Source organism: Geotrypetes seraphini, chromosome 4, assembly GCF_902459505.1.
Source record: "Geotrypetes seraphini chromosome 4, aGeoSer1.1, whole genome shotgun sequence".
NCBI classification, from domain to species: Eukaryota; Metazoa; Chordata; class Amphibia; order Gymnophiona; family Dermophiidae; genus Geotrypetes; species Geotrypetes seraphini.
The window spans coordinates 63,075,181-63,102,773 of NC_047087.1; the positions used below are offsets into that span (position 1 = coordinate 63,075,181).

Sequence of the window (27,593 nt, forward strand, 5' to 3'; positions counted from 1 at the left end):
CTTACATTTAAAACACTATTATATAAGACTCCTGCTTTTATTCATAAACTTTTAATACCTTACCATCCAACTAGAACGTTAAGATCTACTGATCAAAATTTATTAACAATACCCTCATTGAAATTGATTAATACAAGGCGACAATTTATATTTTCTGTAACAGCCCCTCAAACCTGGAATGCTCTTCCAATTTTTATACGGAACGATCAAGATTTGGTAAAATTTAAGTCACTATTAAAAACATTTCTTTTTAATGATGCTTTTAATTCCTGATTTAATGATGCTTTTAATTCCTGATTTTTTATTTATTATTTTACCTAATGTGTTTTCCTATGTTCAATCTTTTATATAACGAATGTATTTCATAACCCTATTTTTACCCAATGTAGTTTTATAAGTTTTAACCTTTGTAAGAATTGTAAATCCCAATGTTTGGTTTGTCTGTTTGTTTGCTCTCTTTTAACTAAATTTGGATTTGTACATCGCTTTGAATTAGAGAAAGCGATTAATCAAGAATAAATAAAAAACTTGAAACTTGAAACTTGAAATCCATCTGCTCTTACCACAACCTCTGGCTACACATTCCAAAGCTTAACTATTCTCTGAGCAAACAAACATTTCCTCCTATTGGTTTAAAAAGTATTTTCCTATAACTTTGAGTGTCCCCTAGTCTTTGTAATTTTTGATGAAGTAAAAAATCAATCCATTTGTACCTGTTCTACATCACTCAGGATTTTGTAGACTTCAATCAAATCTCCCCTCAGCCATCTCTTTTCCAAGCTGAAGAGCCCTAACCTTTTTAGTCTTTCCTCATACGAGAAGAGTTCTATCCCCTTTATCATCTTGGTCACTCTTCTTTGAACCTTATCTAGTGCCGCTATATCTTTTTTGAGATAAGGAGATCAGAATTGAACGCAATACTCCAGTTGAGGCCGCACCATGGAGCGATAGAGGCAGTAGTAGACTAATAGAAGCCAGCATGGTAAAAATCCTGCTTTAGTTGACAATGTAAGAGTATACAGGAGTTCGGCAAGACATGTGCAGATGGAGGAGTGGCCAGTTGTGACAGCTAGCATTCAAGTTATAACTGGGCCTTAGCAGTTATTATTGCCAATAGTGCAGCTGAACATACTATTATCTCATGACATTATACAATGTCGACAGGGTCACCCTTGTCTATCTGCCTGTTTATTCCCTCGAAGAAGTGCAGCAAGTTCGTCAAGCAAGATCTTCCTTTGCTGAAGCTGTGCTGACTGGTCCTCATCAGATTGTGTCCGTCAAGGTGATCAATGATGCGGTCCTTTATCAGCACTTCTACCATCCTTCCTGGTACCGAGGTCAGACTCACCAGTCTGTAGTTTCCCGGATCTCCCCTTGAACCTTTTTTGAAGATCTACATAACATTCAACACTTTTCAGTTTTCTGGAATCCTTTCTGATTTGATCGACAGATTGGCTATTAGTTGGAGCAGTTCAGCTATAACCCCTTTCAGTTCCTTGATTACCCTCAGATGGATGCCATCCAGTCCCGTGGATTTATCGTTTTTAAGCCTATCAATCTGCCTGCATACTTCTTCTAGACTGACCATCAACCCTGTCAGTTTCCCTTCTTTGTTTCTTGCTTATAGCCTGTCGGCTATATCCTCTTCGGTAAATACAGACGCAAAAAATGTGTTCAGTTTGTTTGCGATGGCTTTGTCCTCCTTTAGCACTCCCTTTATTATATGGTCATCCAATGGCCCCACTGCTTCCTTTGCTGGTCATTTCCCCTTAATATATCAAAAGAACGGCTTGAAGTTTTTTGCCTCCTTGGCTATTTTTTCCTCGTAGTCTCTTTTGGCCCCTCTTACCGCCTTGCACCTGCTTTGATATTGTTTGTGCTTTTTCCAGTTTTCGTCTGTTTTTGACCTTTTCCATTCCTTAGATGAAGCCTTCTTGTCTCTGATCACTTCCTTCACCACTACAGTGAGCCACACTGGTTCCTTGTTCTTTTTCCTCTTGGATCCCTTGTTGATACGCGGTATATATTTGATTATATGCCTCGATGACTGTGTCCTTAAAAAAGGACCATGCTTGCTCTAGCGTTTTTACAATGCATATCCTTTTAATCTTCTTCCCCACCATGAGTCTCATCCCTTCGTAATTCCCTTTTCGGAAGTTCAGTGCCGTGGCCGTTGTTCTGGATGTTTTGCCCCTGTGTCCAGGTTGAAGTGGATCATATTGTGATCACTGCTTCCCAGCCTCCCTTCTAATTCTACATCTTGCACCAGTCCTTGTAGTCCATTTAGAATTAAGTCCAGAATTGCATTTCCTCTCGTATTTTCCTTGACAAGTTGTTCCAGGAAGCAATCTCCTACAGCATCCAGGAACTTGGTCTCCCTACTGTAGCCGGAGGTGCCTAGGTTCCAGTCTATCCCCGGATAATTGAAGTCACCCATGATAACTGTGTTGCCTTTATCACATTCAGTTGCCATCTGTATGGAGAATTTTACTATACTGATTCTACATCATTGTGACCAGAAGAGTATCAGGGGGTGGCTGAGTGTGGTTTTTCTAATTTACCTCTCCCTTTTTAGAAAAGCTTGCAAGAGGTTTTTAGTGCGGCCAGCGCGCTGAATGTTCTGCACTGCTACAATGCTCATAGGAACTCTTTGTTGGAACAGCACAGAGCATTCAGCGCATCGGAAAGTACTAAAAACCTCTTGCAAACTTTTGTAAATAAAGGGGGGGCTATTCATTAATGTCTGTGGTATCTTGTATGAAGCTGTTTTATGTACTAGGGGTAATTTTATAGTGGTGCACCTAGGTGGAACGCATACTATAAAGGAAATTAGATGCCTATTTTTTATTATAGAACATTAGTATAACCAAGTATGTATGGGCTATGCACTTAGGCTTCCTTTTACAAAGCCATGGTAGAGGTTTCTACCGCATGCCAGTGAGGTAAAAAATCCAATGCTTATAGGAATTCTAGTACAGAAACTCTTTTAATTTCATTAATTGCAAAGATTCAAAATTTGCAGTTGCATAATAAGTATGCAGTGTTGTTACAATTGGCCTGTCGGCTGCATTCAATGTGTTCCATCATGATATTTTGATTCGTATGTTGGCTGATATAGGTCTAAATTATGTGATTTTGGACTGGTTTAGCAAATTTCTTTCTCAACGTTCCTATGAGGTATGTTTAGAGGGCAAGGTCTCATCTTCATGGACACCCAAATGTGGGGTACCACAGGGCTCCCTTTTGTCACCAATTCTGTTTAACATCTACATGACTTCATTGAAAAATTATTGTCTTTCATCTGTTGAGAATATATTTACTTATACGGATGATATTTTCATCCTATTAGAAGTTAGTCACGATCTTAGAAATTTGGTTATAGACATAGACAATTGCATCTCTAAACTTCAGAGATGAGCAAACTCTATCCAAATGAAATTGAATGCTTCAAAAACCAAATTGCTTTGGATCGGACCTAGACTAGAAATTCTCCCTGCTAATGTCGTATTGAAGTCAGGTATCCCATTACAACTTGATTTCATTACCAGAGTTTTGGGTATTATTCTGGATTCCTCTCTTACTTTTAATGACCAGATAAACTTTCTGGCAAAGAAATGTTTCTTTAGTCTTCGTATGCTGAGAAAAGTCAGGTCTTTATTTTATTATGAACACTACTCATTATTGGTACAGTCCACCGTGCTTGCTCAGTTGGACTATTGTAACTGTTTATTTGGGTATCAAACAGGGTAGTCTAGACTGACTTCAGTTAATACAGAATATGGCGGCTAAACTTATTTTTGGAAAGAGAAAGTAAGACCATATATCCCCTTTAATGAGAAAGCTTCACTGGCTCCCAGTCCATTATAGAATACAGTTCAAGTGTGCATGTGTTGTTTTTAAATTCCTCTATGGAATATTTGATCTTTAATCCCTCTATATTGGAATGCTATTAGATCCTGTCACTCAAGAATTACAACAATTTATCATTCCCATCCTCTAAAGGACTTTAAATGTGCTAGGAAGCTTAGTAAAATCTATGGCATTTAAATTGGTGGAGATTTGGAACAAACTCCAAGACTCTCTAAGATTGCTAGGATCTTAAGTTGAGGACTTGAGTTGTGTTAGCTGAAATTATTATTTTCTTGTGTATTTTCTTTTAAGAATTATCAAGGTATAAAAGTTTTATATTTTGAGAGAAATGTTCTGTCTAACCAACTTTCTGTAAAAGTGTTTACTTGATATGTAATTTGGAAGCTTATAAATAAATAATATAATAAAATAAATAAATAAAAAAGAAAAAGAAAAGAAGAAGGAGCCTGCTTCTTTAGATAATCAATTTGATCCACTCATCTTCTGAACTAGCGGGGGCTATGTGGCTGTTATCTGCTGACTGGAGCACTGACAGTGACTGGTGAACTGGCTGTTGATGTTTATTTTTTTCCAGCCAGATACATATCTCTCCCACTCTGAAATCTTTATCTAACTGCTAATTGAAAATCAACACAAATACCTACGAGCAGAATAGTGAAGCTGGTACCTGAACTAGATAGACGCTGGAGCCGCACCAGCGGCAGGCAACAGAAGCAACAGCGGGGTAATTAAGAGCATAGCTCCGCCCCTCCCCGATCCAGCAGGGGATAACGGTGAGCACAAGGAGACACCAAGGCCACACAGAAACCAGCGGCAGGCAGCAGAATCAGCAGCAGGGACTTAAGAGCACAGCTCCGCATCTCCCCCAATCCAACAAGGAATAACGGTTGAACACAGGGAGACTCCGGGGCCGCTTAGAAACCAGTGGAAGGCAGCAGAATCAGCGGCTGGACTTATTAGCACAGCTCCGCCCCTCCCCCGATCCAGTAGGAGATAATAGTGAGCACAAGTAGATGCCGGGGCCGCACCGAAACCAGCGGCAGGCAGTAGAATCAACGGCTGGGACTTAAGGGCACAGCTCTGCCCCTCCCCCGATCCAGCAGGGGATAACAGTGAGCACAAGGAGACGCCGAGGCCATACCGAAACCAGCGGCAGACAGCAGAAGCAGCAGCGGGGACTTAAGAGCACAGCTCCACCCCTCCACCGATTCAGCAGGGTTCTATACCATATTAGATATGTTAGGTACAATGAGATTTGCATCTTGCACCACCATGAGAACCACACTTTAAGTTATACACAAGAAATCCTTCTGATACTCCTGCTCCTAACAGATTGGAAAACAACTGCACATAGCATATATCCAATACCCATCATAGCATACTCCAGAGGAATTACCCAGCCAAACTTGCATCTCATATTAAACAGAAACACATACTATCTGCCCTTCACATATCAACCCTCCCCAACAAATCCATACAATACCACAATACTACCCCACCAAAGATCACTCATATACCTGAAAACAATGAACAACTCACCAATAGAATACATCCCTCTCAAATGCGCCTATATGAACATCAGATCTTTTGGCCCTAAAACAGAATGCATAAAAAACTGGATAGAAGAAGATAACCTTGATTGCTTTTTCCTCACAGAGACCTGGATCACCTCTGATACAGACCCCAGAATAACTGAAGTCTGTCCAAAAAGCCACAAAATGACACTGGTATGCAGAGAAAATAAGAGAGGAGGAGGAATTGCCATCATAGCCAGAGACACATTAAACATACACCTACTAGACAAAATAACAAACCAATACATGGATTTACTTGCATGTCAACTCTCAAGCACATCACTTAAAGGAACACTCACATGCATACTATGCTACATAACCCCAAGTAACTGGAGTACTGCCAAGCCAATATTTGAAGAATTTATCTATCGAAACTCCCTAGTAACTACCTACAACCTCCTTCTAGGAGACCTCAACCTTCACCTTGAAAACCATTCCTGCAAAGATGCTGAAACCGTACTAGCATACCTAGAAGCCTTAACATATAAAATCTTAGATCCTCAAACTACACATGAAAAAGGACACCAGCTGGACATCGTAGCATACATGTCCCAACAGACATCACACCCAGAAATTCAAACCTTAAACGGAAAATGGTACCGTTCCCTTTGGTCTGATCACTACACCTACTCATTTGAAATCAATTGGTCCTGTAACAAACACACTCTGACTACTCAACAGACTACCTTCCGCTCACGCAAACATATAGATCCCACAGTATTCTGGACAAAAACAGACACCATAATCCAACATTACACATCTAAAGACTTCATCTCAAAATGGAACTTGCTAAGTAGGGCCACCCTAGACGAACTAGCCCCAGAAAAACCTAAAACCAAAATCCACAGGAAATCAAACAAATGGTTCGACAACGAACTTCTCCAACTCAAAAGACAATGCAGACAACTGGAAAGAAAATGGAGAAAAAGCGACCAAGAATCCACAAAAACAGCATGGATAGCAACAAACCTAAAGTACAAACAAAAACTGAAAGAAAAAAGAAGGGCATACTACTCAAAACAAATTGGAGATGGACCCCAAGACTCAAAAAAGCTATTCAAGCTACTAAAAGTCCTCACAAACACAACACCATACATAGAGAACAACAATTTGCCCCCACCTACAGCCACCCTCTTAGCTACCTACTTCAAAAACAAAATCGCAAATATCAGAGCCTCTTTCAGCGGAACACCCTCACACATAGAGACATCATTTCTACCAACAGAAAAAGAATCAGTTGCAGCAGATAGAACCTGGTCCCATTTCTCACCTATAGAATGGACAGAGTTCAACAATCTTTATAATAAATACAGCCATGCAGCCTGTGACCTCAACCATTGCCCTCCATACCTACTGAAAAACTCAAGCATATTATTCCGATCCCTACTTCTACAATGGATATACACATCATTACTAGAGGGTTATTTCCCACAAGAACTCAGCGAAATCATAATAACTCCGATATTAAAGGACCCTAAAGGAGCAAAAGACCAACCTTCCAATTACAGACCCATTGCCTCAATCCCATTGTACATCAAGCTTTAGCCTCTTACCTAGAGAATCACAACATACTCTACCCCACACAATCGGGATTCAGAGCCAAATACAGCGTGGAGACATTACTAGGAACACTAATGGACACTGCAAGACAACACCTCTGTACAGGCAAGAAAATCATGCTGATACAACTAGATCTTTCTGCAGCCTTCGACTTGGTAGACCACGACATGCTTCTACAAACTCTCGACTCAATAGGAATCTCAGACAAGGTACTTGCATGGTTCAAAGGATTCCTGCAATCAAGAACTTACAGAGTTAAAACAATGCAAGAAAAATCAGAACCATGGTCTAACCCCTGCGGAGTTCCCCAAGGATCACCCCTATCACCCACACTATTCAATATATACATAGCCTCCCTCAGCTACTACCTAGATAATCATGGCATAAGTTCATACAGCTACGCAGATGACATCACTATTCTCCTGCCTTTCGACCAACCAGAACCCGTCATGACTAGCATAATACACAAAACTCTAAAATCAGTTGAAATTTGGATGACAGAGCACAAATTAAAACTTAACCCTGACAAAACAAATTTCATCCTACTAGAAAACAATAAAACTCCAACATTAACTAATCTTGTAATAAACTCAATCTCATACCCAATACAACCTACACTAAAATTGCTAGGAATCACAATTGACAGAGGCTGCAGCATGCAACCCCAAATTAACAAAATAATAAAGGCATCATTCACGACCATGAGAAATCTAAGAAAAATCCGAACATTCTTCGAAAAGAAGCAATTCCTACTATTGGTACAATCTCTTATCCTTGGGATGATAGACTACTGCAACATACTATACCTACCATGTCCCGCAACCATGATGAAGCAATTGCAGACAATACAGAATACAGCCCTGAGACTTGTATATTTCCTAAAAAAATATGATCATATCACAGAGGCATACCATGACTCGCACTGGCTTCCAATAGAAGCGAGAGTACACTTCAAATTCTACTGCTTACTTTACAAGGCTCTCAATGGAGAGGGCCCAACCTACTGGAATAGCCGACTAAATCAATCCTCCTCAATCAGACACAGAAGATCCCACTCACTTTTCTCTCACCCATCATCCAAAGATGTCAAACGAAAAAAACTTTATGACAACCTAATAGCCTCCAAAGCAGCTGAACTGGACAGACAAATCACTACTCTGTTATCTTCGACTTCAGACTACAAAGTCTTCAGGAGAGATATTAAAACCATACTCTTCAAAAAACACATAAAACCTATCCAGCACAACCAATCCCAACCAAATATCTAACACTCTATTTACCCTTAGATCTCTCTAATACTCTTTTATCTATCAAACGTTATCTAAAACCCATAATTTCACCCTATTCTTATCTTCTAAAGACCTCCACTTCCCTTTGGTAACTCTTTACCCAATGTTTATTACCTTAAAAAATTCTATGTCATCGCTTATTCTATTCCTTTTAATTTGAATGTAATTCTTGTTTTTAGTTTGAATGTAATCCGCCTTGAACCGCAAGGTAATGGCGGAATAGAAATCACTAATGTAATGTAATGTAATTGCTAGGTCAGCTACAGCAATTTCGGAAAGATTTAAAAACTTGGCTGTTTACACAATAGTTCTCAAGATTAGTAACTGACAAACTGTAACAAGTACATTTTATTTTTTAATTTTTTAAAATTTCTATCTTAACCTAATTAATAGTACTGATTTAGGAATTTTTACTCTATTAGTACCCTTCTCTTTACGATCTATTATTTTGTCATTTCTATTTTTAAAGAATTGTAAACCGAGTCGAGCTCTTTCAGGAAATGATCCGGTATGTAAAATGAAGCTTAGATTAGATTAGATTTACCTTGCTGGCCCACAGTAGAAACCTCTACTACGGCTTTATTAAAGCTAACATTAGTCACGAGCACTCTATGCTAGCCATAGAGCTGATGTAAGTGCTTGCATCTATGTTCCAGGGATGCTTGCATAATTTATAACATTCTACAGCAGTGTATCACAAACTGTGTGCCATGGTGAGATTCCGCGTGTGCCACGAAACGCCGGCAAGCAGGAGAGGCATCGGCACTGGCTGACTGCCTACAGGACATGCCTCTCACGGCAAGAGGCACGTCCTGTAGGCTGTCAACTGACACCCGTGCCTCATCTCCTCACCGGTGCCTCTCCTCTTCTCCGTGCCTCTCCTGCTCCAGCAACCCCCACTGGCGACTCAGGGCCCCATCCAGATTGTCTTTGTGCACATGCAGATGTTGGCATGATGACATCACGCATGCAAGTCGATGTCCATTCATTTCCGGGTATCGTCCAGGCACGGTCCAGAGTTTACTGTGCTGCCGAGTAAAAATGTTTGCGGGGCACTGTTCTACAGTAAGGGCCTGATTCTATAAAAGTTTGGTGCCATTTGTAGAATCGTACCTAGCAGTGCCTAACTCAAGTTAAATGCCAATAGGATTCAAAAACTTAGGCACAGGTATATTAGGCCAGGGTTTTCTTGGCCTAAAATACTAGTGCCTAACTCAATCCATGCCCAAATGTCACTCCTAACCTAGCCTACCTTTTGGGTAGGTGCTTCAGTGTACATGCCTACATCCAAATTATACACGCCTACAAGCAAATTAAACTTTTAAATTGTTTTTTAATCATTTTTAATGGCGTTTTCAATTATCAGTGCCAATTAAAAAAAAATCTGGCACCTCAATCTAGTAGACAATAGGCACCATTTATAGAATCAGGGCCTATATGTTTTTTGTATAACTTTTCACCCTGCCCAGATTCTGCCCGTGTGTATGCCCACCTGCAAAACTATAGAGTTATATACATATAGAACAGAGCTGAGGTGCATATCTGACATGTACACATGTATGTACAAATATTCTAACAATTTGCATGCATAATTGATACATAAATAGTAGCTCCTAATTTATAGAATTATCCCTACAATTTCAAATATATCCTCTGTGAGTGTACCAGTACCAGATATTTTTGGCCTGCAAGCATTTCCAGGTCTGTAGTATTACAATGTGCCCTCAGAATGGTAAGATGTGACTATACTTGCTTTGGAAATGTTTTGATAAGATTTTCAGTGGGTTCTTCAGTCAGTTTCCTGTACTGTATGAGAACTTTCTGAGCCTTTCTTCTATGTATTTTTATAAGTTCATAATAATTACAGATAGGGTTACCATATTTTCCTTGGTAAAATCCCAGATGCATGGCCCCTCCCTGTTCTACCCCGGCCCCGCCTCATTCCACCTTCAGCTCTGTCCCATTCTGCCCCCAAGTCCTGCCCACAAAAAGCCTCGTAAATTCAATTGTGAACTGGGCTGTGTCCAGGGGCCTCCAAGCATGCTCAGGTGCATGTAACATCATCCACGCATGCTCAGAGGCCTTCCAGACATGGTCAGAGCTTTCCAAAACCCAAACAACTGCTGGGTTTTGGAAAGTCCGTCCGGGCACCTGAACAGTCCTCTTAAAAGAAGACATGTCCGGGTTTTCCTGAACGTCTGATAACCCTAACTACAGAACTTCCTTTGTCTGCAAGTTTGACGATAATGTTATTGGCTATTGTGTAGATTTTTTGTATGGCAGCTTTTTCTAGTGGAGATTGTACAGAATTTTGGTTGTCAGATTGTTTCTTTCACTGTGTCTGAAACTCACTCTATGTAGTTGTCTAATATATTGTTTTGCCCATTTGTGGGGTAAAATTAAGGTGACCATACGACCCATTTTGAACAGGACCGCCCCGTTTTTGGACCCTCTGTCCCGTTGTCCTCACACACAGTTTCGGGACACCGAAATATCCCATTTTCAGGGACAGCGTCCTGAAGCTGTGCGTGGGGACAATGGGACAGGCGATCGCTTCCCCTCCCTCCCTGCCAAGCCTAAGCTAGCCTCCCTCCAGTGCCCGATTCAAAACACACACACACCCCCGGTCCGCCACTGCCACAGCTTACCAGCCTCCCTCCAGCGCCGATTCAAACCACCACCCCCCAGTCCGCCACCGCCACTGCTGCTTGCCGCCCAGAAGCCTTCTTCCCGATATCAATTCTGACGTCAGAGAGGAAGTTCTAGGCCAGCCAGGGGGGGGAGCGGAGAGAAGACTTGTAGGGCTGGCGCTTGTGCAGTGCAGTCACTGCATGTATCTTGATGTTGCTGGGTCAGGGAAGCAGGGTGAATGGGGGCAGGGGAAGAAGGGGGGTTTGGCTTGTCGGGGGGCAAGGGAAGCAGGCTGGCTTGGCTTGTAGGGGGCAGGGAAAGCAGGGTGGCTTGGCTTGTCAAGGGGCAGGGGAAGCAGATTGCGTCGGGAAAGCAGGGTGGCTTGGCTAGGGTGCGTCGGGGGCAGGGGTAGCAGGGTGGCTTAGCTTGTGGGGGGCAGGGGAAGCAGGATGCGTCGGGGAAGCAGGGTGTATTTGCTTGTCGGGGGCAGGGGAAGCAGGGTGACTTGGAGGGGGCAGGGAGACAGAAAGAAAGAGAAAGAAATGAAAGAGAGGATGCACAATCAGAAGGAAGTGCAACCAGGTAGTCATGAAATCACCAGAAAGGTAGGAAATGATTTTATTTTAAATTTAGTGATCAAAATGTGTCACTTTTGAGAATTTATATTTTGCACTATATTTAATGGGATCCGGACGATCCAGGAAGGATCCGGGGGGAGGGGGAGGAAAATCGATGGATCCGGGGGTCCTGTCCCGTTATGAGGAAAAAAAAATGATCACGTTAGGTAAAATACAAAGGGACCCTTTTACACAGCTTAGCAAATGCTAAAGGACATTAGTATGCACTAAGTGCTAAGAAGTCCATTACATATCCTTATAATGTAGCATGTGCTAATTCTGGCCCTCTTTTACTAAGGCGCAGTAGAGGTTTCTACCACAGCCCGGAGAACTAAATGCTCCAACACTGCTCTGACGCTCATAGGAATTCTATGAGCATCGGAGCAGCGTTGGAACAAGTAGTGCTCCAGGCTATGGTAGAAAATTCTATCGCAGCTTAATAAAAGGGGGGGGGGGGTCTGTTAGCACATGCCAAACTTTAGTAAAAGAGCAAGCTTTAATAAAAGGGCCCCATAGTCTTTTGTTATTGGAACTTTCATATTTCCTGAATTATAATTTTTCTCCTATAACTGGCCAAATGCTCTTAATTTGCTTCGGCTCTTGGTAAGTGCTCTGTTATTATGATGAGATTTACTATCTTATTTAGAGCTACTTATTAAAGCCTCAGGTGCTTCTGAATCTCTGATAATATCTGGCATTCTTTAGTCCACCTCTTGTTTTTTGAAGGACCCCACTTGCTTGTATGACCCAGCAGGAAATTTATCTCAGCCTCAAGGCAAACATGATATTTTGGTAACAGTTCAACAATGCTGAGACATTTAGATGTACAGTAATTCAAATTATATGTTTTTATGCCAATCTGAAACTCATCAGTTATTTCAAAATAACGAGTTTGTGTCATAATTGCAGGTAGTTGGTGTTTCATATTTTTCTATCTATCAATTTTCTTATTGATACAAACATGCAGTTTAATTACCCACTTGCCTGACTGAATTGAAATTCATGCAATTCAACCTTCTTTAATTACTGTGAAAAATATTTTACGGATGTGCATTCATTTATGTGTATTTGATTTGTTGGGCATGCCTTAAACAATTTAGGACCTGATATTTAAAAGGAATTTATTTTCAACTGTTTATTGCGGGACTTGGTTCTTTGGAAAGTACAATCTATTTTTGTATTATTAGATCTGTATTTTGACTTAAAATGTTATAGATAAAGTTTACAAAACATAAAAGGATTTTTTCTGGTAGCAGGTCCTGATATTTGGCTAAGTCTTAGTGACCAAAGCCATGCTTTTATTTTCAATTATATTGTCTGGATAATACTAGTGAAAATTACTACAGACCACCCTCTGGGGATCACTCCTGCCTTTAATCCCTAGACACCAAGAAACCACTCAGTGGGTTCTGGAGGTCTTTGGAAGGAATGGGAATGCCTTTGAACACCAGAGAGCTTAATTTGGGGGATGGGGTACTTGACCTGGGGTGGGGAACACCTTTAAGGGATGAAGTGCTTGATGGTGGAATCCATGCGCCATAGCCTTTTAAGAGCACTCTCTAGAGCAGTGTTTCTCAGCTTCTTCATGCCAAGTACCCCCTAAATCTAACAAATATCAACTGAGTACCCCCAATCACCAATCAACAGAAATTTTGAAATGGACATTTTATTATTAAATAGTTAATGCACTTGAAAACATATCTAACACATGCATTTCATTAGAAATGACATTCAGAACAAGACACAGTTATGTTTCACTCCCATATAAACTGTCTGGCCTCTTATCAGCTAGCATGTTCTTACAAACTGAGGGCCGTGGTAAATGCACCAAAGTCCATTAAGTTCCTACAGCCTTCGGTGCATTTACCCTGGCTTTGTAAAAGGGGCCCTGAGTAAAAATGAACAATGAGAATAACAGATGGGGCCTATTTTATAAAAACAGGAGAAAAGAAAATTCTTGTCTGGTGATCATAGTGACCAGTCAGATTCCTTGTTTCATTTTCCTAGAGAATAAAAGATGAAACTTGATTGGTCACTATGGGGAAATTCTCCACTTTTGTGAAGAAATTTTGTTTCAGGCCTCAATGAATCAAGGCACTTTTCTATGCGCATCACAAATGAAACCTAAAAAAGAAATAGCACATAGTAAAGACACACAAATGCAAACTGTCTTCAAAATATGCAAAGAATGCAACTATGGCCACAAACACAAAGGGCTCCCTTTATGAAGGTGCGCTACGGGTTTTACCGCATGCACCGGATTAGCACGCGCTAGCCAAAAATCTACCGCCTGCTCAAAAGGAGGCGGTAGCGGCTAGCGCACGGCATTTTAGCGCGCACTATTCTGCGCATTAAGGCCCTAGCACACCTTTGTAAAAGGAGCCCAAAGTATGGCCTGTTACCTCTTTTTAGAATTCTGTACTTAGAAAATCAGCACAGTTAGCATTATTTGTTATATTTCATGCTCATGTCTAAACACCAGTTCTGGCAGATATACATTCTGAAAATTTACATATTTGTTTCCCCTGTGTTTTGCGAATGATTTGTTTCCCCTGTGTTTTGCGATCTGTGGATTTGTTTCCCCTGTGTTTTGCGCGCATATTCTAATCACACCATAGAAAATAAAAATTACGTTTTCTACCTTTGTTGACCGGTCAATTTTCTAATCATTTTGGTTTGAGTCTCTGGTTTATGTTTTCCTCTGTCTTCTTTTGCCAGGGACTGCTGTCCATTTGCCATTTCTTCTCTCCCCATGTCCATCGTCTATTTATCCTGTGCCCCTGCCTTTCCCCCAGTCCAGCGTCTCTCCAATCTGTGATCATCTTTCCCCCATGTCCAGCATTTTTTCACTCTGCGCCCCTGTGTTTCTCACACAACGGGGGAGTCGTGAGAGCAGGATGTCAATAGAATATTGTCTATATATCTTTTATACAGGCAGATATGTTGTTCAAATGGGTGCTCCGTAAAATAGTTCTTCTCGAAGTTGGCAACATAGAGATTTGCAATTTTGGGTGCCATGGAGGCACCCATTGTGGTGCCTTTAATCTGTTGATAATAGACTCCTTATAAGATGAAGGGCAATGGTAGCCAGAGTAAGAATGAGATCATTTGGAACCCTGAGATCTGTTTCATGTTTGTCTGGGTTTTGAAAAGCTTCCATTAAGAGCGATGTCAGGATGGCATCTGCGCCCCAGGTGCCACTCACCCTCGCTACGCCACTAATGCCAATTAATATATATAATTGGTTGTTGGCACCCAATTATTGTTGGTGAACAGCTCATTGACCAATTCATTTATGTGCACATCTTGGCAATGTACCCTAATTTGGGCATCATATATAGAATCTGGGGGTAAGTAGATAACACCAAGGTGGAGATCTGTCTGGATCTCTAGGACTTAAGCCAGTAGGAGTGGATCCTACCCAGATAAGCCCCACTGCGAACCAGCTTCGATATTTTCTTTGCACACTAATTCAGAAGAAATACTAACTTTGTCATCATGTAATTGGATGTCTTCATGGGTTTTTTTTTTGGGTGTTTCACTCCAGGTGTGGACAGATTCAGTGAAGACATTGAACAAATGATGGGTTTCAAGCCAGGGCTTTATTGGAGATTATGTTGGAAATTTGTTAGCCCTGCATTTTTGTTGGTAAGCCATGATTGTTCTATTATTTATTTATTGGCTGCTCACTATTCCCATACTTAGAGGAATACAATCAGCCTCCGACTGCATAGTTTTCCTTAAAATGGAAGTCTTGGACACCTCAGTGCCTTAACTTGCCATGGTAGCATTGTCTAGCCAAACGCTCACTGTAGTAGAGTGCTGCTAGACATAGGGCTCCTTTTACTAAGCTGCGATAGCATTTTTAGCGCATGCTAAACCCGCGCTAGGTGGCTAGAACTAATGCCAGCTCAATGCTGGCGTTAAGGTCTAGCCTGCGGGGCAATTCAGCGCGCGCTAAATCCGCTATCGCAGCTTAGTAAAAGGAGCCCGTATTAGGCCTGGGGAAAAGTAGATTATAAGGAGTTTGTGATATTTTGCAGTGAGCTAATATGTGCAGTTTATTCCACACTGAAAGTGATTGTAAAGCTAATTTAAAAATATCTGTAAAAATGCAATATATAAAACAGATAGAATCATAGAAAAGTTAGCTAAAAATCTTATTAATATTTTGTTTAAAATAGTTTTAAGTTCTATACGTTCTAAGCAAAAATGGGGTAAATTTTCAGCTGACAGCAGTGAGTGTTTTGCTGATCACTGCTGACGTTATTCCTAGATATTCATTGTTGGGCCATGTCCAGGCTTTACCTTTGAATACCTGGTTTATAAGGTGCTGGCTAACACATGGCTGGTTAAGTCAATATTCACAACCTAATCAGCCAAGGGTTGATGCATAAAGATAGGAATGTGTTTTATGAGGTCCCATTTATGCCACTTAAGTCCTGAATATTGGATTTAACAAGCCAAGTGCCAAAACTACTCCAAAAATACCCTCAAAATGACTCGATTTCTCATAGGCACTAGCCTATAATTTTCAGTGGTGATAACCAGTTAAGTACTGCCGAAAATTTGCAGACAGTGCTACGCAAGCAATTTTACCAGTCAGCAGCCATTTCCAGCCAGTTAGATCATTTTGAATATTGACCAGTTTGAGTTATTATTGTATTGTATTTAAAAAGACCTATATGAATAGCGCCAGGGCAGTTTGAAGGCGGAGACCAGAGTTATCCAGGTAGCAGTGATTTTCAGTGTTGCTACTTGGATAACTCTATGGATATCTTAGGAAAGCAAAAAAGCTCTCCTAAGCTATTTAGATATCTGGGCACTCACTGCAGTATCTGAATATTCAGAGCACTAGCCTTTTTGGATTATTTTTTATTTTTTTTTATTACTAATAGGATGCAAAATGTTCAAATGGGAGATTATCAGAAGGTTTTTTGTTATACTGTAGGCTGAAAAGAACAAGCAATACCTAGAGCTTCAGAAAAACATTATTTGCTGCTCTTGGTGTCTGTAATACAGATGATATTTAGTTGTGGAAGATCAACAAGAATTCCTGGTTCATCTCAGTCTGTGCTTACTGCAAATCTTTGGCTGGCTAAGTTGACACAGATTGAGAATAAGGGGCTGGTTTGTTAAAATGCATTAAACCAGTTGGCTCATGAATGAATATACTATTATTACATGAACATGGCTATTGTTTTCATGCTAGCATGTGAACTAGAACTAATGCACATGCTAAAAGGGTGTCATTATAATCTAGGCACCTTCATTTACATGTCCTTTGCACGTGTAAATGTCTAGAATATTAGCACTTAAGCCAGAGGCATAACTAGAACTTAATCATGGAGGGAGCCAATGGATAGACTAAGGATGGCCAAGCATTTCCTCCCCCCCCCCACACCCACCAACCAGCCACTCTGTAGTGTACCTCAAGCCCCACCTGCCAAAGAGATTTGCTACTACAGTCCCCATTAATGCTGCCAAAGCAGCGAGGAAGCCAGCATGTGCTTTAGCCACTGAAGTCAATACTTCTGCACATGCTCAGTATAGTGTATGAACTGAGCATGCAGAAAAGTGCTGGCTTCAATGGCTGGAGCACCCTGCTGACTTCCTGCTGCTCAAGCAGGGCTCCAGTGGTGAATCTCCTTGGCTGGTGGAGTTTGAGCATCCTCATCAGCCTTTAATATGGTGCCACAAGTTTGAAGGGGGCCTGAGCTCAAAGTGTGTGGGAGGGATCCAGGCTCCTGATGCCACCCCCCACCCCCCATGGTTATACCACTGACTTATGCAGATATGTGTGCACTTGCCCATTTAAGTGCTAGAAGGCCACTAATCATTATTATGCAAATACCCACTTAAGTTATATAACATGGATTTGCAAGAGGGGCATACACAGAGGTGGTACATGAGTGGCAATCCCAGTTATGCATGTAACTTACAGAACTCCCCAGTGTGGAGATTGCACCTGTAGCCCCCTGCTCTGGGCCGCCGCATGAGCGGACTTCTGGGCATGATGGACCTCTGGTCTGACCCAGCAGAGGCAATGCTTATGTTCTTATTTTGTGTTGTGTTGTTATCTAACCTTTACTGAAATTTTTCAACAGCATACAACTACAGATCACATATCTTAACATCTTTACAATTTAAAACTAATGCTGCCATTTGAAATGACATCCCTTACCCGTCCTCCTAATAGGTGGAACACTTTCCAGTTTACCTTATGACTTAAACACTGAGTGAAGCAAAGAGGTTGGTCTGAAGATGAGCAGAAAATAAGCTTGTCTTCTGCAGATAGCTTTAGGAAATAAAATGTGTTTCTCAGCATGTCCTCAACATTTCCAGCTGGTGAATGTCATGCACAAAACTTTAAGCAAGCTAACATGTGTCTCATTGAATTAAGCACTGTTGGCATTTTCCTTTGCTGTACCTCGTCTCTGTAGAAGGCATTGTGAGCAACCTCTGATATTTTTTTTAACTTGTTGCGATTGAGCTCCTGTAAGGCACGGGGTAGAATAGCCTCAGACCAGAAGAATGCAAACCCTAGATAGATACATTTTCTGTTATAAGCCATTTGAAAATGTTTCTTGCGCAATCAAAAATGTATTTTTCCTGCAATGTTTCTGCTGTTCATTAGCATTATGCCGTAATATTGTGCTACGTGGTAAGAATGACCCAATTAGACATGCCACCTCCAGCTTCTGCTGTTCCTTGGCTGAGTCCCTTCCGGTTCTAATCCCGCACTTGAACATGTGGAATCTGATGATAATATGGGGCTTCTTTTGCTAAGGTGCGCTAGCGTTTTTAGCGCACGCTAAAGATTAGTGCACGCTAACCACGCGCTAAATGAAAAATACTAACGCAAGCTCTATGGAGGCGTTGGCGTTTAGTGTGTGCAGGATTGTAGTGCTCGCTAAGCGTGCGCTAGAACCACTAGCGCACCTTAGTAAAAGGAGCCCATAATCTTTTATTACAGTTTCAGAAATGAAATCATAAGGATTCAGCTGCGCTTGAGATAACTAATATAAATGCAGTTATTGGTCATAGCACAGATGCCTGTGTCAAATGCAAAATTAACATGCTTTAAATGCAAGAATTAGCTAATATGTTTACACAGCATTCATTTACTTGCACGTGTTAATGTATGCTACATTTTAGAAAGGCCATACAAGTTGGCAGAATCCCCAGCTCTGCAGCCCTGCTTTTTTTATTTTTGTTTACTTTTTACTTGATGCGGTTTGATTAGGCAGCTTGCTCAACCCGTCAAATGGCATCAAACAAAGAGTAAACCAAAACAAAAGCCTTTTAATGAAGAGGTTCATCCAAAGCGGTTTTTAATACAATGAATAGTAATCAGGCACTCTTAAGTGTTTTCCCTATCTGTCACGGCTGGCTCAGAATCTAACTGTGGTACCTGGGGTAATGGAGGGTTAAGTGATTTGAACACAGGGAGAATGCTGGGATTGAACTCACAATCTCAGGGTGCTGAGTCAGCAACTCTAACTGCTATTAGAGAGCCCACTATTCTTGGTCAATATTGCTTTAGAAGAGGGGGACTTTATGGGAGGGAGTTTATGGTGGTGGAGACAGAGACTATGTCTGAATTCAAAAGGGCCTGGGATAGGCAGGTGGGATTTATCAGAGAGAGAAAGAGATAATGATTACCGTGGATGGGCAGACTAGATGGGCCATTTGGCCTTTATCTGCCATCATAGTTTTATGTTTGTGTTTATTCAGTAGGCTGCTCTTCTAAAATCTAGACATCTTTGAGAACAGATATAGATCTTGATGTCCATACTTTTTGAAACCGGTATTCCCTTTCTGAAATGCAGAATGCCTGTTTATTTTTGGCCCTGCTTTAGCCCCACCCCATACATTCCCAAACCACATCCCCTTGCCATAAGTACATTTGCCATATACAGCATTGTAAAATCAAGATTTAGACAAATATGCAAAAGCTCAGTTCAAGTTCTACTGCTGATCTCTGTGATCTTGGGAAGTCACTTAACACGCCATTGCTTCAGGTACAAACTTAGAAGTCCTTTTAGTAAACTGTATTAAGCAGCGACGCACATTTAAAGTGGGGAAAAGGCTCAACACTAAACATGCTAAAGCATCTATAATAATAAAACCCTAGAGCGTGCATGCGCTCTTGAAAATTCATGATTCCTGGCGCCGTGAGGTGCGCTTCTGTGGCAGTATTCTATTTGACACCTCACGACGCTTGCAGGGGCTGGAGGCGCGTGTGGTGGCTGAAGGCACGCGACTGTGCTCTCTCCCTGCCCGCGTCCTCGCCAGGGAACACACCTCCCGCCCTCACTCGCCGCTGCCGCCGCCGCCGCTGATCCTCCTCTTCAGAGCAGCCTGCGATCGTGGCTGGCTTTAAAGAACCTCGCAGGCCGCTCTCCAACCTCAGTAGCACGCTCCCTCTGATGCACGGGATCGCGTCAGAGGGAATGTGCTACCGAGTTGTAGAGCGGCCTGCTAAGTTCGCTAAAGCCGGCCACCACGATCGCAGGCTGCTTTGAAGAGGAGCAGCCCAGAAGACGCCGGGATGGAGGGAGGGTAAGAAGGGGATCAATTCCGGGAGCCAGGGGGAGAGGGAAAGGGAAAGGGGGCTGCTTTTGGGGGAGGGGTGTGCTGGGGGAGACAGAAGGGGCCATGGATAGGGAAAGGGAAAGGGGGCTGCTTTGGGGGGGGGAGGTGTGCTGGGGACAGACAGCTTTGCTCTGGGAGGAGACAGACGGGGCCATGGAGAGATAGGGAGAGGGAAAGGGGGCTGCTTTGGGGGGGGAGGTGTGCTGGGGACAGACAGCTTTGCTCTGGGGGGGAAGACAGAAGGGGCCCTGGAAAGACAGGGAGAGGGAAAGGGGGCTGCTTTGGGGGGAGGGGTGTGCTTGGGGCAAACAGCTTTGCTCTGGGGGAAAGACAGAAGGGGCCATGGAGAGACAGGGAGAGGGAAAGGGGGCTACTTTGGGGGGAGGTGTGCTGGGGACAGACAGCTTTGCTCTGGGGGGGAAGACAGAAGAGGGCCATGGAGAGACAGTTAGGGAGAGGGAAAGGGGGCTGCTTTGGGGGGGAGGTGTGTGCTTTGCTCGGGGTGGGGGTGGGGGGAGACAGAAGGATACAGACAGCGACCAAGGAAAGAGAGATAAAGAAACACAGACAGACAGACACATCTATTCTAGCACCCGTTGATGTTAACGGGCTTAAAGACTAGTTTCTCAATAATTTTCTCGTCAAAGCGTGATTGTTTCAGGAAGGAGCATGTCATGGGCAGGAAGCGGGCATGGAAGCATTATTACGTTCACATTAGTGGGCATTGACTGTCGCATTCTCTAAATGGTGCCAATGTCAGCGGGCGCCTTAAAAGTGGCCACTGATTGCGTGTCAATCACACGACGGCGCTATTTAGAGAATCGTGCCTCTGGGAAAGATAGGCGTCAGAAATGTAGGCCAGGGTTTTCAAGGCCTACATTTCTGGTGCCTGTCTTTGATATGAATCATGCCCATGTAGGCGCTTTACAGTGCCTAATGCCAAGTCTAGCATTAGCCATGCCTGTAGTGGTGTTAGGGGCCAGTAGGCACTTTCGGAGGTGCGATTCTGGTACCTTTTGTTTAGGCGCTGGTAGGCGCTTTGAATTTACAATTAATTGTCATTTCAAATGGTGTTTGCGTGTTAACTTACCAGCGCCTAAGTTAAGGCGCAGTTTATAGAATTTCCCCTTAACTGACATACTAAGTTAATGTGGTTGATAAGTGCTCCTTTGTTAATTTTCTGTGCAAGTCCTATGCAGTAATGGACAAATTAGTGTGAATCCGCAAAAAGAAGAAAAGCTCTATTTTAAAAAAACTTGCTAGAAATAGACTTTGTACCTAAACTAAACCTTAAGTTTATATACCGCATCATCTCCACAATCGTAGAGCTCGGCACGGTTTACAGGAGCTTAGTAAGAAGAAGGTTTAAAGGAACTTAGTATAAAGAGGGAACACCGTAGTAAGGGTTACAGGAGGAATATAGAGGGAAGAAAGTGTTACATTTTTTTTTAAATTCTTTATTGATTTTTAATCAAAAACAGTGTCATACAAATGAAAGAACAGTGGGTATTACATACATTACACTAATATCAGTACAGGTAACATAGATATTATTCAATAATTTCAGTTTCTTACATATAATAATAGCACAATATATCTTAATATATAATACAAATGAAGAATAAAGTTACCCAAATGTCGCTATCAATATTTACTCCCCACCTTCCAAACCCCTCCCCCCTGCAGATTGTATTTCTTTTTGTGAAATAGGTGCTTCTAATTTCCTTTTTTCATGCTCGGGAATTTTAGGGTCCTCAATCTACTTTAAGAATTCTAACCCTTCTTCCTCTTTAGTTAAATAATGCTCAGAAGAATACAAGCTTGTATAAAATTTCAAAAACTGTTTTAGTATATTATTAGTTTGATATTGAATTTCCTTTTTTTCATCTATAATTGCTGTAATATTTATTTTCTTCTTTTTTGAGAATAGACAAGTTTTCAGGTGTTTTCGGAATAGTTGGAAGGAGCCCAGATTCCGAAGTGGGGTAGTAAGGTTATTCCAAAACTCTGTGATTCTGAAGGAGAGAGCTGTCCCTAGTTTTCCCGCATAGATGACGCCTTTTAACGAGGGGAAGGATAGTTTAAATTTTGGGGTGCATCTGGTGGTATCAGGGCTCGAGGAGTTCCAAGATCGTGGAATATGGGGAGGAAGGATGCCGTGTTGGATCTTAAAAGTTAGGCAGGCGCATTTAAAGTGAACACTGGAGATTACTGGAAGCCAGTGAAGTTTGGACAGAAGCGGGGAAACAATGTCGAATTTACTTTTTGCAAAGATCAACCTAGCCGAAGTGTTCTGAATCCGCTGAAGTCTTTGAAGACTTTTTTTTGGTTAAACTTAAATAGATGGAGTTACAATAGTCCAGTCTGGAAAGGATGATGGATTGTACAAGGACAGCGAAATATTGTTGGTGGAAGCAGGATCTCACTTGTTAACAAATGCTACAGTAAGCTCATTTCTTAGTGCATCTTAGTAAAAGGACCCCTTAGAGCAGGGGTATCAAAGTCCCTCCTCGAAGGTCGCAATCCAGTCAGGTTTTCAAGATTTCCCCAATGAATATGCATGAGATCTATTAGCATACAATGAAAGCAATGCATGCAAATAGATCTCATGCATGTTCATTGGGGAAATCCTGAAAACCCGACTGGATTGTGGCCCTCGAGGAGGGACTTTGACACCCCTGCCTTAGAGTGTGAGACCTCCAGGAACAGGGAAATACCTATGTAAGTCACCTTGAACTACGAGTATTACTGAAAAGGGATAATCTAAATTCAAATAAGTAGATGCTGGATTATACATGTCTAAAGCATTCATGGGGCTTCTAAATTAAGCACCATTATGTTTACTGTTGGTTTCTTAACAGAAGCACTAGGTGCACCTACATATCACCCTCCAAAATATGTAAATTGCCTCATTGGCCCATGAGATTTTCTGCAGATTTATAGCCCATAACCCGCTTGTTATAATTCAGTTTTGATTCATAGCAATGTGCAAGAAAAACTGCTAAAAAAAACATCTTACAGCTCATGAGGTGTAGATATCTGGGTTTGTTTGTTTTTTTGTTTTTTGTTTTTTAAACAACAATCTATTAACATATTTTTTTGCTTATCAGTTTTCACTAAAATTTGCATTGATGGTAGCTTCATCCTAGCTGAACTCCTTAAGAGATGTTTGAGCAGTTTAAAGTTATTGTTAAAATAAATGAGAAGCTGGGAAGTAATTTATTTTAATCTACTGGAGGGGGGGGGGGGAAGCACTGTAATTGTTTGCTTAGAGCAGCAAAATGAGTATCACTTTCCTGGGAGAAAGAAAACAGTGAGAAAGAAAAATATGAGCCTGAAGAAAACTAAAGCAGCCTCCTATCACCCCAGCCAAGTCTGAAACTGTACAGTCTAACACTTAAAAATACCCTCATCCATTTTTTATTTTTTTTTATTTTTACAAAACTGCCCTAGTGTTTTTAGTTCCGGTCGTGGCGGTAACAGCTCCAATGCTCAAAGAATTCCTAAGGAACTGAAAGTTGCGTCAGAGGAGAAGCTTCTGCCTATACACTCACGCGACTGCACGTATGTTCCGGCGGCTTTCTCAAACCTTAAAACACACCGCGAAGGTAAGGGGGAGGGAGGGAGATAGATAGATTCGGGTAGGTAGGGAGGAGGCTGCGCGTGATCAGTGACCGCGCGCATTCTCTCCCTTAACTGCGGGGACAAGGCCATTCACCGCTCCACGGGGTGTTGGATGGCCATGTCCCCGTACCTGCAGTGAGCACCTTTCCCCCCTCCACCGTTTTGGTGGGTTACCCGCGGCTACTCGCAGCTAGCTGCGGGTAACATCCACCGTGTCATTCTCTAGGTTAGGTGACTTGCCCAGGGTCACAGGGAGCAGTGCTGGGATTGAACTCGCAAGCTCACGCTGCTGAGGCAGCAATTCTAACCATTAGGCCACTCCTCCACTCCCAACATCTGAAAAAATAAAAATCAGGACATAATAAAACACAGCCAGGAAGTTTAAAAAAAAAAATCGACATTAGTCATTAAAAAAATCAGAAGTTAAGGCAAGAAATCATACACCATTCACAAAATAAACTTTTAAACTTCTTTCTGAATCCCATCAAGTTGGTTTCAAGATGACGCTTGAAAGATAAAGTGTTCGGGCTTTCTTCAGGGGCCCTGGTTCTAGACATCATTTTTCTAGTGCAGATTTTAGCAACAGTGGAGCACAGGCATGCACAGACTTGCACAGAAGGCTGAAGAGTAAATTCCTTTGTTATTGGAATTGTTTTGATCCCTGTTCTCCTTTGCTAAAATCGCTTCATTGGTTACCAGTTTGCCTATGTATTCAGGACAAACTGATAGGTTTTCAAAATACGTCTGGACACCCGAACAGTCCTCTAAAAAGAGGCCATATCCAGGTAAATCCAGACATGGTAATCCTATTTACACTGCTTTGACCTTTTTGGGAGAGGCAGTATAGAAATTCTTTTTCATAAACCCTTGGGGGTCTGATGGGAGTATAACAGGCTGATTCCTAATTCAGTATTCTGCTGCAGGCATTATAGAAGGGATTTCCCTGTGGATGAAAATCAGAGACACGGTGGGACCTAAAACAAATTTTAGAAACATGGAAAGGGCTTAACTGCTGTCAGCAGACCCTTCCCTCTGATTATAATAAGGCACTCCTTTCTTTCTGCCAGCTTCCAGAAACCTTCCAACTGTTCTATATAGTTCTACTCCTTTCCGGAAAGTTCTGGTGCCATACTGATGCTTTCCATAACAGGTGCAGGAAATACTAGACTTCAGCAAGAGTCTACAACTGGGATAGGCTATTGCAAAATGCAGGCAGCTTCCTCCTATTGGCTGGATGATTTTTCACTCCATAGGGGACAGCAGTGAGAATTTAACCTGCTAAATTCTCCATGCTGTTACACTTTTATATACGTATGACCAACACACCTACCCACGTATGGAGGTTTCCATGCTGAATCTGTCAAAGGAATTTGTTCGTGTAGCACAGCTGTAAGCATATGTCATGAAGACTTTCCTATGTATCTGGAATTCATTGCCAGAGAATGTGGTGAAATCAGTTAGCTTAACGGGGTTTCAAAAGAGTTGACTAATTTCCTAAAAGAGAAGTCCATAGGCCATTATTGAAATGGCTTGGGGAAATCCATTGCTTATTCCTAGAATAAGCAGCATAGAATCTGCTTTGCTACTTGGGATCTAGCTAGGTACTTGGGACCTGGATTGGCCACTGTTGGAAATAGGATCCTGGTCTTGATGGACTTTTGAACTGTTCCAGTATGGAAATTCTTATGTTCTTATGATACCCACTCTTCTGGTAAGTACTCCTAGGCTCAGACTCGGTCAAATTCAAATCTGGATGTTTTGTAAAGTAGATTATTATCCACTGTTGTACTGGAAGTCAGTCATTGTTTGATGTGTGTTCATAACTAAAAAACATTTCCACATTTGCTACAATTAAATATTTCTACAGCAAAGGTAGCAACCATTTTTAATTTTTATGGTCTCTTTTTTTTGTCTCTGCAAATATGGTAACTCTAAGAATCACCCTGCGTGTCTAAATCCCCTAAAGCACAATTCAAAAGGTGGCATGGCTGGAAACTGGAACGGGGTATTCCTGAAAGTTACATACAGAGTTATAGAATAGCCCCATTTCTGCACCAAAATGCTCGGAGCTGGGTGACGGCATTTATACCAGGTTTCAGCTAATGTAAATAACAGCGCCCAACCTTTGGTGTGGAAACGGGCTCTACGCACTGTTCTAAAAATGGCACTCGACTCAGTGTGCTGTTTATGGAATAGCATCCCATGCCAATTTTTTCCAGCTCCAAAATCTCAGCGCCATTTATAAAATGCCCTCCTTTGTGAAACGTGTACGTTCGATCCCTTATACTAACCTGCGGTAAACACTATCATGTGCTTATTGCAGGTTAAAATGCACTACCAAAGGGTGTACTCAGGCATTCCACAATAGTTTTCCAATCTGAGCATGTTACCCATGCACTAAAAAAGGGGATTTATTTTTTAGCACTGGAGGGAGGGTGTTTGGGAGTGGAAAGCGGGCACGGATATGCTAATCAGTTAGGGGCTGATTCCATAAAGGGCACCTAAAGTTAAGCACCTTTTGGGTGCCTAATTTACCCTCCCCCACCCCCGCTTTTACTAAGCTGTGGTAGAGATTTCTACCATGACCCAGAGTGCTAAATACTCCAACACTCATAGAATTCCTATGGGTATCGGGACATTTAGCTCCCCAGGCTGTGGTAGAAACCTCTACCACGGCTTAGTGAAAAGCAAAATAGCTTTAATAACCTCAATAATTGGGGAAAAAAAACGAATTAGGCAATAGGCACTTATCCAATTTTATAAAAGGCATTAGGCATCGCATGACGCTTAGCGGTGCCTAATGCCTAAGTGAGTGTTTCTATAGGTGGAGCGTGACTTAGGTGACGCTAACTAACCTCCTCTTTTACTAAGGTGCGCTAACCGATTAGTGGGTGCTAAACGCTAACACGTCCATAGACTAACATGCACGCTTTAGTGTTTAGCCTGTGCTAATTGGTTAGCGCACCTTAGTAAAAGAGGGCCTAAGTGTGATTCTCCAAAAACGTAGGCGCCTGAAATGCAGGCCCTTAAAACCCTGCCTACATTTCAGGCACCTAAAGTTTTGCATAGGCATCACTAGCCACAATTCTGTAAACGGCGCCTAAGTGTGATTGACCTGCGGCCGCCGCCATTTTTCTGGGTACCAGCCAATTTAAGCACCATTTATAGTATCAGCCCCTTAGTGCATTGACATTGCTGCATGCTAACTAATTAGCGGAGGATTAGCGCATAAACCCTTACCACCTACAAAATAGGTGGCGGTAAGGCTCACATACTAATCGCCGTGTGCTAATGAGCAAATTAGCGCAGGGCCATTATGGGAAAAATGGAACAAGATGCCTTTCACCAGCAGCTCTGCAAACGGCCTGAACACATGGGAAAGACCTGCATTGGAACTCTGTAGGTCATTTTTTATTGCTGCTTGGTAAAAGATCCCCCTTATGGTTAAATCCTTTATTGTATTTTATAAAATATACACTCCTCCCTCCACTTTTACTAAACCGCAATAGCAGTTATTAGCGCAGGGAGCCACGCTGAATGCTCCGCGCTGCTCCCGACACTCATAGGAACTCTATGAGCGTCGGGAGCAACGCGGAACATTCAGTGTGACTCTCTGCGCTAATAACCGCTATTGAGGTTTAGTAAAAGGGGGGGGATAAAGCTGTAACCGACTGGGTCTCTTTCCTTCCATATGTTTGTTTTATGACTGCAATTCGTATGTGTTTGAGATAACTGAATTGATGTAAGCTATGTTTATATATTTATAATATTGAAAATAAAGAAAAACAATAGCATGTTTTTAAATGCAGATTTGCTTAATTCCTCTTGGT

At 41.9% G+C, this 27,593-nt stretch overlaps 1 protein-coding gene across 2 annotated transcripts in view; it reads left to right on the plus strand.

The window, feature by feature from the left end:
* The window catches only part of SLC6A2 (solute carrier family 6 member 2), a 269,420-nt gene that overhangs the window by 223,797 nt on the left and 18,030 nt on the right, over nucleotides 1–27,593 (plus strand). For both annotated transcript variants that reach the window (XM_033943527.1, XM_033943528.1), the window contains one exon: nucleotides 15,089–15,189. In XM_033943527.1, the coding sequence (XP_033799418.1) occupies nucleotides 15,089–15,189 (101 nt within the window). The remainder of the gene's footprint in view (nucleotides 1–15,088; nucleotides 15,190–27,593) is intronic.